The following is a 13115-nucleotide window of genomic DNA, read 5'->3' as shown; positions in this document are numbered from 1 at the left end:
CTTATGGAGGAGAACTAGCCTAACTAGAGACGATGAATAATCCAACAGTTCTGCTTCATGTCAAGATCATGAGCTGCTCGGCACATGGATCAAATCCATGTTTGTGACGCCATCTACACCAAAATTCACCCAAGGGTGGGTGGGTTTCTATACTCCTTACAGGCAATTAATATAAAAGGTACATACCGCCCTCAGCAGGTAACTTTGGTAAGGAGGATTATTCAAATATAGAGTGTAAACATAAGGAACGCTGTTGAATTGTAAGATTAGTGATGTCTAGTCTTACGTGTCCTGTCTCCCTGATTCCCCAACTCTCCTAGGCAAGGGTGAAAGAGGCTGAGGCTGCTAGGTGCTGGGAAGAAAGGAAAAAAATCCATCTAGTAAAGAATAGTTGTGGCAAGACGCTTCCTGCGGAATCAGATCTTATGTTGAAATACAAAATGAGATTGACTGCTTAGCTCTCGCAAAGCCTAGGTTGCCCTAGGTGCATCCCTAGGATCATAGACTCAAACACTCAAGTCGAGTAAAAACAGACCAGGAACAGCACTGAGCTAGAAGATGACGTGTTGTCTCAACCAGAGATGGAGTGCATCAACAAACAGAAGAGTCCCTCAAGTGCAGTGGAGGGGACATCCCACAAAGAGCTCTTCTATCAAAGGACAAGCCGAACAAATCTCCTCAGGCTCTCTGGGGGCCTAGGAAAGCTGAGGGCTTTTGCTTTGGAAGCTCTGGTCACTTCGGTCATTTACCAGAGGCAAATATTAAGACTAATAAACACATGGAGTAAGCCCAGCCTAACTTCAATGGAAGGACGCTTTGGTGTGATCTCTGTAATGGTTCAGAGTCCCCAAGTACCCCTCTCTGATAGTTTTCTGCACCTGGAACACTGGGACTGGCTAAATGTGACATGTGCATCTCTTGCTGTTGCCATGGCTGTCTGAGCAGCGTGCTTCTTGGCTGGCTGTCAACCTCTGATTCCTGTAGCACAGTGGGGAGGCAGAAACCCTCTCTGCCCTAAGCTGGGTTCTATCAAAAGGCAGGAGGAGGACATACCAACAAGAAATGATCTTAAGGAATGTGTACCAACATACCAAGGAAGACAGCATTGCTCCGCTTGTCTTCAAATTAAAATGATTCCCTGCTATGGCGAGGGCCACATTCTGGTTGATTCCATTGGCCACATCTTGTTCTTCATAGGAGCCACTGGCGCGGCTTTTCCCACTGCGAGCATCTGCAACTGCAATTAAACCATGGGTGACAGCAAGCCCAAGACCACCCTTCCCTGTCTTCAACCCAATAAGTGACAGAAGCGTCTTAGTTAATAAAGTCAGCAAGTAATTCAAAGCCTGGTGTTTACCATTATTTGTCTAGGGAAAAAGCAGACAGGCTTAAAACAAACGGAGTGCCAGCACAAGCTTAGGCTACAAACTAATTTTTCAGATGTTAGAGAAGCTTTCAAAGTTTTATAATACTTCGTTGTGTTCTGCTCTGTATTTAAAATAATACTGTTTATTTCACATAATGATCCAATAAGATGGAACCTCTAACTACAGAATAAGTTCCTTGTAGAATTATATGCAATTATAATAAATCACACACTAGGATTGTTTCAAAAGTCTAAGCTTATCTATATTTACAGAAAAGCCAGATTTGTCAGAGGTCACCTATGGTAACAGATGCGGCTTAAGTTTGAATTTAGATGTATCTTTAACATTTTTATTTTATTATTTTTATAATTTTGCTACACGTATGTCTGTGTATCACTTTCATGACTGATGACCCCAGAGGCTACAACAGGTCATCGGAACTAAATCTGGAGTCACAGATAGTCATGAGCTGCCATGTAGGTGCTAGGAATTGATGCTGGGTCCTCTGGAAGACCAGCCAGTGCTCATAAGTACTGAGCCATGTTTCCAGCCCCATGGGCTGTATCTTTAAAATAAATTCATTTTTATTTTATATGTATATACTAGTACCTGTGTATATGGATGTGTACTTCATGGGTTTGGGGAAGTCAGAAGAGGGTCTCAGATACTCTGGAACTGGAGTTATAGGCAGTTGTGAGGTGTTGGGAACCAAACCCAGATCCTCTGCAAGAGCAGCAAGTGCTCTTAACTGCTGAGCTTTCCTCCTGGTAATTTAAATGAGGATTCTTAAAAATAAATTTATTTATTTATTTATTTATTTATTATGTATACAATATTCTGTCTGTATGTATGCCTGCAGGTCAGAAGAGGGCACCAAACCCCTTACAGATGGTTGTGAGCCACCATGTGGTTGCTGGGAATTGAACTCAGGACCTTTGGAAGAGCAGGCAATGCTCTTAACTGCTGAGCCATCTCTCTAGCCCCCATGAGGATTTTTTTTAATAAGGAAGAGAAATAACTACTTCCATAGGAATGCTTGCTTTTCGCTTTACAATTTGCATGAATTAAAGGTTCTAGATCATTGTCCTCATCTTGTGTATTTGTGTGCATATGAATGGGAGAATGTGTGTGTGTGTGTGTTGTGTGCACATATATATGCATGTGCATCTGGAGGCAAGAAGATGATCTTGTTTTGTTCCCCAACCACTGCCCACTTCTCCCCTCCCCCACCTGGCTGGCTGACTGGAGGGCTCCAGGAATTTTCCTGTCTCACCTTCCCAGTGATGGGTTTACAATTACACCACCATGTCAGAAACTTTTAGGTGAGTTCTGGGAATTGAACACAGATCCTGTGTTTGAATGGCAGGCTCTTTACTGACTAAGCTATTTTCACAACCCCAGTCTCATTATTTTATAAACTAAATAGTTGTTATTGCCCTGATTTTACAGATGACTTAGTCAACATGCCACTGTACTTGGAGGAAGTGGGAAACTCAGATGGCTCTCCGAGACTCAGTGGTGATGCCTTGTAAGGACTGCTGGGCTCAGGCAGGCATTCTCCAGACTCTAGATCATTTATCTGCAACCTCCCAGCATGGTAACCTCCAAACTCACAGAGCAAAAGCTATTCTGAAGTGACCAGAATAGTGTACTTCCGCCTATATTCTCCAGCCCACACTGGAAGAGGAACATAAATCCAGGAAGTGAGCAATTTTGAAAATTTTTATGCTTTCTTCTTGTCGTTAAGTAAAAGATACTGACCTCACAATTGACCTCTTGCTGCCAAAAGCAAACTTTTTTTTTTTTTTTTGCTGTGGCATAATTTCCTAATATTAAAAGAATCCATGATTTATGTGTCAGTGGATTGGCATAAAGCAAAAAAGTCTGTTGGTTCCAATTACTCCTTTGTAAGCACTGTGAAAGAAAATGAATGTGTTTATTTGAACAGAGCAGCGACCCCAGAAGAGAATAGCGAGTTCTCTTCTATTCCATCCTTTGCTGCACAGTTAATGGCATCCACCAGAAACCAGTAGGTCAATGAATGAACGTACAAATAGTTTCTCTCTCTTACACACACACACACACACACACACACACACACACACACAAACCCATATAATTCTGTGTTTCAAAAACCTGTGGGGTCAGGAAAGTTTTAGTGTCCAGTGCTGTGAAGTGTCACCCACACAAGCTATCCACACTAGCACTGATGAGAGAGCTTGCTTTCTGTGTGAGGGACATCTGGCAGGGGCCTCACTGACCTCAGACAGGTCCTTACCTGTGAAGTCATAGAGCTGTGGCAAAGCGTCCAGAATGATGCCGACCAAGGGCAAGTATAGGGCGGCGATTTTGACTTTGACTTCTGGTTTGAGACACCGTGGATCCAGGTCGTGAGAACTCAGGAGGCTGTGGATGGCACTCACAGCTTTTCTCTGTACTCTGCTGATTCTGTTGACACAACAGAGAGAAACCAGGCTATGGTGAGGGAGGCTAGGTGCCCTTAAGCCAAAGAACGCCCCATATGATCCTGAACAATCCGGGGACAGTGTGAAAAGCAAGTAAAACACGGTAGAAGAGAGGCCGCCTGTGTTACCATCCTGGTCTATTTAACCTTCTCTTTTCAAGCTCACCGTATCATGACTACTCCATTCCTTTCGGATACCGAGTGACATTCCGTTGTGCATAGAAAACAGTCTCATTATCCTCTCATCAGCTGATGAACGTTTGAGTTGCTAATACTTTGGGACTATCATGAATGATGAGTGCTCCTGTTTTTTGTGTGGGTCTAAGTATGCACCCCTTTGGCGTGCCCCTGGAGTCAGAACTCCATCTTGACCTTTAGTGATTTCTTCACCAGGTTACATTCCCGCCAGCTGTGTCTGAATGCTCTATTATTTGTCGTAGTCTTCCCCTTCCTTCCTTCCTTCCTTCCTTCCTTCCTTACTTCCTTCCTTCCTTACTTCCTTCCTCCCTCCCTCCCTCCCTCCCTCCCTCCCTGAAATTTTGCCCTAGATTTCAGTGTGATGGATAGATAAGGATGACATTTAAGATAGGCTTAGTTTCCTCCCAGAAAATCTTTTCAAATGAGCATCTGACGGAGCATTTGAGGTTTGATGTAATAGACCATGGATTAGCATCTACGTTTCTCCCACTGTTGCTGTGTGGTACCCAGTGTGGCCAGGGCTGCTCCCAGCCTCACTTTGGTGTGTTGTGATGCCTGCTGCAGCTCTACACATAAACACTCATAGCAGTTACAACCGCCAAATAGTTTAACGCAAGGAGGGATGGAAAAGTGGGCAGAAGTGGAGGTAACATATCTGCCTCTGCCTCTGAGTGCTGAGATTAAAGGTGTTCACTACCATGCCTGGACTCTTAATTTTCTTGTTAGGAAAATCCACTTCTGTTTTCTTCTGTTGTTGCTCAGACTTTTATTTTCAGAGCTGGAATGCCTTTGGCTAGTTCAAGTGTTTGCAGACGGTGACTCTGGTTTTCCCTTCTCTGTCTACTCCACAGCTTTAGGTCTTCCCCCTTAGGCCGGAGGTTTAGTTAACTTTTGTCGACCGTCAGAATGAGGTTCATCTTCACATGTTTGCATGTGGATATCAAGGAGCATTTGTTGAACTATTTCTCCCTCACTGAATTGTTTTGAGGTACACTAGACAAAACTCAACTGATGATAAATGTTAAGATTTACTTCTGGATTCTTAATCTGGTTGTACTGACAGATGTGTCTATTTGTGTCTTGGAGCCATGAAGTCAAATAATTTCGCTTTGTAGTGAATTTTAAAATCAGGAATGTGAATTTTTCAATTGTATTTTTTTTTTTTTAAAAAACTGTTTGGGTTTACTTGAATTTCCAGACACATTTTAGAAACAACTTAATTTCTGCAGTGAAGTCAACCGGAATTTTGAGCGGCACTGCATCAAATTCACAAGTCAATTTATGGCATGGTGCCACCCTAGCAGTATTGTATGCTCTGACCATGGACACAGGATGTGTAGCATGTAGCTCTCTTTCCGGCAACACTGTTCTGATGTTTCAAGTGCACAAACCTTATACTGCTTTTGCTGAATCTGTTCTTGAGTACTTGATTCTTTTGGGGGGGTTTAAATAGAACTTTTCTCTTAATTCCTTTTTCAGACTGTTCACTACAAATATACATAAATACAACTGATTTTTATATTGATCTTGAACCCTAGCAACCATCATGATAACTCCAAAGAGTTAATTATTAAGTTAAGAATTAATGACTTAAAACTTTCTATAAACACCATCCTGTGTATGAGAATGGAGATGTCTTACTTCTTTCCAATGTGAATATCCAGTCTTTCATTTCAACTGTCTTTTGTCCTAGACAGAACACCTAGTCCGAGGCTGGACAGCAGTGACAGACATGGAAGGTTTAATTTGTTCCTGGTCTTAAAGAGAAAGCTCATGTCTTCCACAAGCAGGCAGGTGTGAGTTTTCCAGATGGGAATGAGGCTGAGCAAGGTCTCACAAAGATAAGAGGCCATTTCCAAATGCTCCAAAGCCACTGGATTTACTGAACCTCAGACATTTATGGACAAACCCGAGTTTACGGGACAGCTGTGGCTGCTTACGTGGGGATAGAGTTGCAGCCCAGAAGCCCTTGTCACTACAGCTGAGGCAGATGCCCATGGGTGAGTCTTCTAACTGCCTAGACAGCAAAGGACACACTGATTACTGGGGAGCTGTGCTAAAGGATGTCGGTTTTCTAAGGCTTAGCCCACATACTGCAGTCCTGACAGTATTTCTGACGGCTCTCTAAGAAAGTGACTGACGGATGGCCCGGCTGCCTGAAACACTGATGCTGCTAATTAGCTCCTCTCTGGGTGTGTTTGTAGACAGCATCTACCTGATCAGACATAATTAACACCATCTCTGAGCAAACACTCCCTTATTGCCAGTAATACCCCAGCAACAATTTTACAAGGACCAGAAACAGATGTTGGGGCTGTTTCCAAGTGGAACAAAAATAGAAAATCAAAGACTACTGCTAAGGCGAACACAAAAGATACTTCCGGGAATCACTTAAAGCCATGGTACTTATTAAGAAGCAATTAAGAAAATAAAGATGGGTGATTTCTTTCTTCTCCCAGGACCTTATCCGCAACTAGCTGAGGGCGCTTTTTGTTGCTGAGAAAATGGTAGTTATAGGAAAGAAAATTCTACCGGGAAAAGTGGAATTCAGTTGGAAAGACTATGAAGGGCCAACAAGGAAGGCACGACACTGCCATACACCCAGGTGCTTGGGTACACACACAGTGAGAGGATCCACGAGAACAGTGCCTACAGCGGCTCTCGACCTGGGAAGGCTTGTCCACAGAACTGTCATCTAAACACAGGCCAGCTGCTTTCTTATTAGCTGTCACTTCCTTTGCCAGCTTTGGGAAGTGGCATCTTGGTATTTCCTCTCGGTGTGCTCACCTTGTCAAAAGTGGCCTTGTTAGGGCTGCGGGTGTAGCTCATGCTGAGCCTGGGCAAGGCCCTGGGTCCACCTCAGCAACACTCTTGCAAAATGGTTTTTCCCTAGGGAATTCAGTAACAGAGCATTCGCTGCAAACTCTGATCAAACAGGGGACTTTAAGAAACCATTCTGAGGTGGGCTTGGTGGTGCATCCCTTTATTCCCAGCATTCTGGAGGCAGAGGGAGGTGGACCTCTGAGTTTGAGGACAGCCTGGTCTACAAAGGGAGTCCCAGGACAGCCAGGGCTACACTGAGGAAACCCTGTCTCAAACCCATCCTTTCCCCATCCCTCAAAAAAGTCATTTTGGGGCTGGGGATGAGTCTCAGTGGTAGAGTGCACACCTACTGTGTGTGAGGCTTTTGGTTCAATTCCCAGTGCAGTTAAAAAAAAAGGTCATTTCATGGGTCCTATAATCCCCTTGCCCTACTATACTCCATGGGTATCATCAAGACAGGAGTGCTCATCCTTGGAACTAGCAGGTGGTGGAGTTCTGGGGTCTTGTTATATACCTAAGAAGGTGAACTGTGGTGTAGGAGGTCCTTCTGTGTGTGTGTTGCTTTCATTGGTTAATGAATAAAGAAACTGCCTTGGCCTAATTGATAGGGCAGAACTTTGGTAGGCGGAGAAGACAGAACTGAATGCTGGGAGGAAGAAAGTAGAGACACAGAGAAGCCATGGATCTTCCGCCTGCGACGGATGCCGCCAGGTAGAATCTTTCCCGGTAAGCCACTGCCACATGGCAATATACAGATTAATAGAAATGGGTTAAATCGGGGCTGGAGAGATGGCTCAGAGGTTAAGAGCACTGGCTGATCTTCCAGAGGTCCTGAGTTCAATTCCCAGCAACCACATGGTGGCTCACAACCATTTGTAATATGATCTGGTGCCCTCTTCTAGCACGCATGCATACAAGGAGGCTTAACATTGTGTATACAATAAATAAATAAGTCTTTAAAAAAAAAAGAAATGGGTTAAATCGAGATGTGAGAGTTAGCCAATAAGAGGCTAGAACTATGGGGCCAAGTAATGATTTAATTAATACAATTTCGGTGTGGTTATTTTGGGGCTAAGCTAGCTGGGCAGCCGGGACAAACAAGCGGGCCCTTCTCCTTGCAACAGAACTGGAGGCATTGTTAATATTTTTTCCCTTCATGTTCCACTTTCGGAGGAGGACACTCACCCGTCACCTTCAGCATCCAGGGCGACAGCCAGTTCTGTGAAGAGAAGCCCCGTGAGAAAGTGCTGCTGGCGGTACTCCGGGGTCAGGTCAAACATGCTGGCAATCTTTTGGTCCTGGAAACTGGAGCAGGAGCTTGAGTTCTGCAGAAATGTAAGCAGAAGCTTGATGAGCAATAAGAACTGGAATCAAAACAGCCCTGGCTTGCAGTTACAGAGTTCCAGCCAGATACTGCATGCACTGACTGGCCAACATGTGTTTAAGAGCAAATCGTGCAGGGCCTATTGAGAAACCAGGCGAGGGGTAGAGCTCAACAGGAGAGCATGTGCCTAACATTGCTGGGTTCTCAGAACAGCCAAACAAGAGGAAAAGAGACAAGAAAACCAGCTAATACTCTCCTCCTTCACCTGATATCAAAAGTTGCAGATGAACAAGCAGCCCAAGATAAATGTAGACAGAGAAACAAGGACTGTACTCAGACCCATGCTAGGGCCTGTTTCCCCAGCACCCTTTCCGAAAGGTTGCCTGAGCACACTGTCTGAATGTTGCTGACACTCCTTAGGCCATTCCTGCCCTGTGTTCCTACTCCAGGGGCATCCTTCACCAAGGGCAGCAGAAATGAGTGTTTCTGTGGGTTCTTACACTTTGCTGGTTCTGTCCTGTCAATTCCTTGGGGTAGCCAGGAGAGGAATATGGGGAGGGGACCCAGGGCAAGGTCAGCACGGGGAGTCATAGGACTCATCCCACTGAACAAACTAGAGCAGATAGATAATGGAACTGGTCCTTCTAAGTCACGTGTGTCCTGGATCACATTATAATGGTCACATAGCTAACTTTGAGTATGCCATTTGGAACAGATAGCTAAGCTGACTTCTTCCTACTTTACTACTACTACTATTATTATTACTGTTGTTAAAAATCAAGGATATATAGTAGAATAGAATCTAATGCTATCCTGGGGTATCTTGCCCATTGCTCTGAGTATTATTTAGTTGGGGGCTCCATCCCAGGCCCCCTGGCATCCATTTTTGGAATGCTGGGCAGAAAACTCCATTCCAAGCTCCCTACCCTGGGAGTTGCCTCAGTCCAAATTCCACCTCTGAGAAAGCCTGCCAAATGGTGACCCCTCCCCAGGGAAGGTCAAGACTACCCCCACAGGCTATTTAAACTGGCCCCCAGAGAATAAACACGTGGCCTCCCCTTTTCCTCTCTGGTGATTCTTTAGGCTCTGCCCCCCTCCATGTTTCCCAGGACCACCAGAGAGCACAGGCATCCAATTAATCCTGGATATCTTTTAATTCGGTTTGATTTCATCCGATTTAGGATTATTTGCATCAGCAGAGAGGTTTATTGGCAAGAAAATACTTAACAAACATCTGATTTGTTTCCCACATATAGAACACGATTGTAAAATAACATTTCCTTAAGGGTTTTCTAGAGGACACTAATTCCTTGAGAAGCCTATGGAGGAGGGGGAGTGAGGTCATTGCCACAGTCAAATTATGTTGGGAATCATTACTTCTCATCCCCCTCCCCCTCCAGTGCCTCCTCCTTTCTAAGGCCTTTGACAAAAAATGAGGTTGACAAGTTCACAAAACACACTTGACTTTGGAACTTTGTACTTGCAAATATATTAAACCTGCATTTACATAATAAATCTAATAATAATCGGTTAATGGCGACAAAGGAGGACTTGAGACTTTTAAGTTTCCTCAATCTCTAGGCTTCAGATTCCTTTCTATATGGTCAGCGTCATTAGGGACCCCTGAGTCAAACTACTTGATTTGTAAGCCATCAGTTCAGATGCCACAGCTTCAGGGTAGCCTGTCGCCCATATCTAGATCAATTGATCTGGTTTAAACAGCTTAAATTTTTTCCTCTAAGTAGTAAGACCAACATTTATAGGAGATGCATGATTGAACTAATTAATAGGCTAATTAATAAAATAGCTTGACTCTTGCCTTCAGGTGGCGGATTACCTGGGAGGATATGGAAGGACAGGGAGATGCTGGGGCAGTATCTGTATTCATGAAGAGGAGGTTGAGGTTGAGGTAATGCTCATGGCTGCAGAGGATTCTCAGGAACTCCAGTCGCATGGAAATGAGCGTTGGAAGGGTATTAAGCTTGGCTGACAGCTGGAGGGAAATACACAGAGGAAAGAAACACTTAGTCTAGGGTAACCAGAGCTGAGTTTAACAGACACTAACGTAGTCTTTTTCTGGACTGTAAGACATCGATTTGAGTAACGGTTAATCTGACAGAGCAACAGACGCCATTCTGGGAGCCCAGCCAGCTTTCATTTACTATTCTTCTGAACAGCAGCCCCAAATGAGAACTCTTGTCCCCACCCTCACAGAGTCTAATCAACACCACGGCAAACCTGTGTAGAAAATAAGCTTGAGATATGTATGTCTTCAGCACAGCCACGGAACACGCCTTCTGACAACTCTACTGGGTCGCAGAGGCCAAACTGAAAAGTGACCAAGTAACAGTTGAAGGTGGCTGTGTGCTGTGGATGGCTTTGGTTCCATTTTGAAAGAAAAATGGTCCATTCTGCACAGCTATCCATGCCCTGTTGTTCTGGGGTCACCTTTCCCCACATCCATCTTAAAGCTTTGGAAATAGATGGACCTGCATTTGATATGCACAGTGCCCTGGAGCCTAGTGGGCTGAAGAATTCACTGTTCTTTACTCTGGCGGGAACTGACACAGGTGCAGGCAGTTGTGGGTGAAAGATGTGGGTGCCTCCTTAGGATTTTCTTCTTACCTAGGGCATCCGTTGGGAAACTCGGGAGTTGAAGTTCGACTGGGAAAGGGGTGTTATGTAAATAAGCCAGGGACCATCTCTGTGTGGACTCTAAGTGTATGCATACTTCCTTAGAACTAACATCATGCACCTGCCAAACCAGCACACACCCATCTTGACTTTTTACACATTTAATCATTTGAAAATAAGCCTCAAATAGTTTTTTTTGAACACTTTAGGGAATTTCTAATATGCAAAACATAATTCCCACTAATGATTTGAAAAGTATGAGAAACAGAATAAAATGAAACAGATCTTGGTAATTTAGAATTTACTTTCATGGAAGTGCGTTGACAAATACGTCAGCGTTGATCTCCCGTGGCCCGTGTGGATTTAGACAGTGAGCATTTCATATTTTATTGAAAGAATTTTTAAATCATCAATGCTTATAATATATATTTATTACCAAAAATCTCCATAGTATTTAAAGGACTCATTAAAATAAGTTATCTTTTTTTTTTTCCTTTTCAAGACACTGTTTCTTTATATAACAGTCCTGGAACTTGTTTAGTAGAGCAGGCTGGCATTGCACTCACAGAGATCCACCTGCCTCAGCTTCCTGAATGCTAGGATTGAAGGTGTGTATGCCTTCAGCACAGCCATGGAACACAGGGCTCTCTTTTCTTGACCATACTAAAAGCTGTCAGTTTGGATTAATCTTCAAATTTTTAGGGCATGGAAGTTTATGAGTAGACTCCCCAAGAAAGTTTGAAAACAGATCATTTTCTTTAGTTAGGACAGAAATGTCTTCAACGTTCAGATATTTGAAAAAAATACCCTGACCAAACATAACAAGTATTGTGGGTCAAATAATTTCTTAATACAAATATTAATTTATCCATCAATTTTAAAATAAATTTCTGAAAGCACTAAAACAATTTTTATTTTTAATTATAAAATAATTCATTTATGTAATAGAAGACCACGAGAAGTCTTACAGAAAGAAATTCAAAGCATTTTAACTCCACAAATAAAAAATATTCAAGTTAAGAAATTATTAATATATCTTTAAAATATGCCTTATTTGTAATCTCAAATGCACATTAGCTGTTTGATACATAATTTAATACTTAAAAGCATTGCAGATAAATTATTTAATAGTGTTGCTAGAATGCTAACCCTGTTATTAGATATAAAACACTTTACAGTTTCCAGTTATGTTGGGGCAGCTGGCCCAATCCCTGCGTTCAGGGGCGTGGCTGCTCCAGCGGGGTAGCCATGCCCCTTAAATAGGATTGGGGAGCCGGAAGGTGCCCCGTGCGTTTGCCCCGCGCTCATTCCGCTGGACCCTTGGTTCTGTAAGTTCCCTTACCTCCCTTTGTATTAAAATTAAATAATTATAAAAGGACTATTTTTGGTTATTTCCAATCTTCGCCGCTTCATCTGGCGCCCAACGTGGCTACATCCACTTAAAAACCTTACGTGGGACAAACCGCGACTCGCTTTGGCCCGGCCGGTCGTCCCGCGAGCGCGCGCTCCCCCCTCCCTCCCAGACGAAACCGCGGCTTGCTCCGGCCCGCCAAGCCACCTGAAACCAGGCCTGCTGCCCGGGAGCTGTTTGCCCGGTCTCACGGGATGAAGCGGCGAAGATTGGAAATAACCAAAAATAGTCCTTTTATAATTATTTAATTTTAATACAAAGGGAGGTAAGGGAACTTACAGAACCAAGGGTCCAGCGGAATGAGCGCGGGGCAAACGCACGGGGCACCTTCCGGCTCCCCAATCCTATTTAAGGGGCATGGCTACCCCGCTGGAGCAGCCACGCCCCTGAACGCAGGGATTGGGCCAGCTGCCCCAACAAGTTAAGAAGAGATAACTTGATAGGAAGGAATTTTTTTTTTTTTTGAGACAAGGTTTCATTATGTAGCTTTGACTATCCTGAAACTCTTTATATAGACAGGCTGGCCTTGAACTCACAGAGATCTGTATGACTCTACCTCTGTGAATGCTGGGATTAAAGTTAGCCACTTGATAGTTTTAATCAGAATTTATGATGGACTAATGAGCAATTTACTAAGAGTTTTCAATTATGTAGGCACCACCAGTGTCTGCCAAGAGCTCACTGTACAGCTCAGCACATTAGGAATCCCAAGTCCAGAACCTGACAGACCTCTGTGCGGCTGCCATACACTTGCTGTGTGAAACTGAGCAACAGCAATGGGTTTAGTGACAGCTGTCCTCCTGGATTTCATTCTCAAGAGCATCTCAACGGGCTGCAGAGATGACTCAGCCCTTAAAGGCGAGGCTCTCAACCAAACTGTCAGGAGCAGCTCAA

General features: G+C 43.8%; 1 protein-coding gene across 3 annotated transcripts in view; it reads right to left on the bottom strand.

Annotated features, from left to right (window-relative positions):
* Dock8 (dedicator of cytokinesis 8) overlaps positions 1-13115 on the bottom strand; it is a 203431-nt gene that overhangs the window by 39148 nt on the left and 151168 nt on the right. For all 3 annotated transcript variants that reach the window (XM_038327158.1, XM_038327166.2, XM_038327176.2), the window contains 4 exons: positions 10014-10169; positions 8038-8177; positions 3646-3815; positions 1092-1237 (listed from right to left, as the gene is read on the bottom strand). In XM_038327158.1, the coding sequence (XP_038183086.1) occupies positions 1092-1237; positions 3646-3815; positions 8038-8177; positions 10014-10169 (612 nt within the window). The remainder of the gene's footprint in view (positions 1-1091; positions 1238-3645; positions 3816-8037; positions 8178-10013; positions 10170-13115) is intronic.

The sequence above is a fragment of the Arvicola amphibius genome, chromosome 1, assembly GCF_903992535.2.
Source record: "Arvicola amphibius chromosome 1, mArvAmp1.2, whole genome shotgun sequence".
NCBI lineage: Eukaryota > Metazoa > Chordata > Mammalia > Rodentia > Cricetidae > Arvicola > Arvicola amphibius.
The sequence above is the reverse complement of the archived record's forward strand: the minus strand, read 5'-3'. Positions and strand labels throughout refer to the sequence as shown.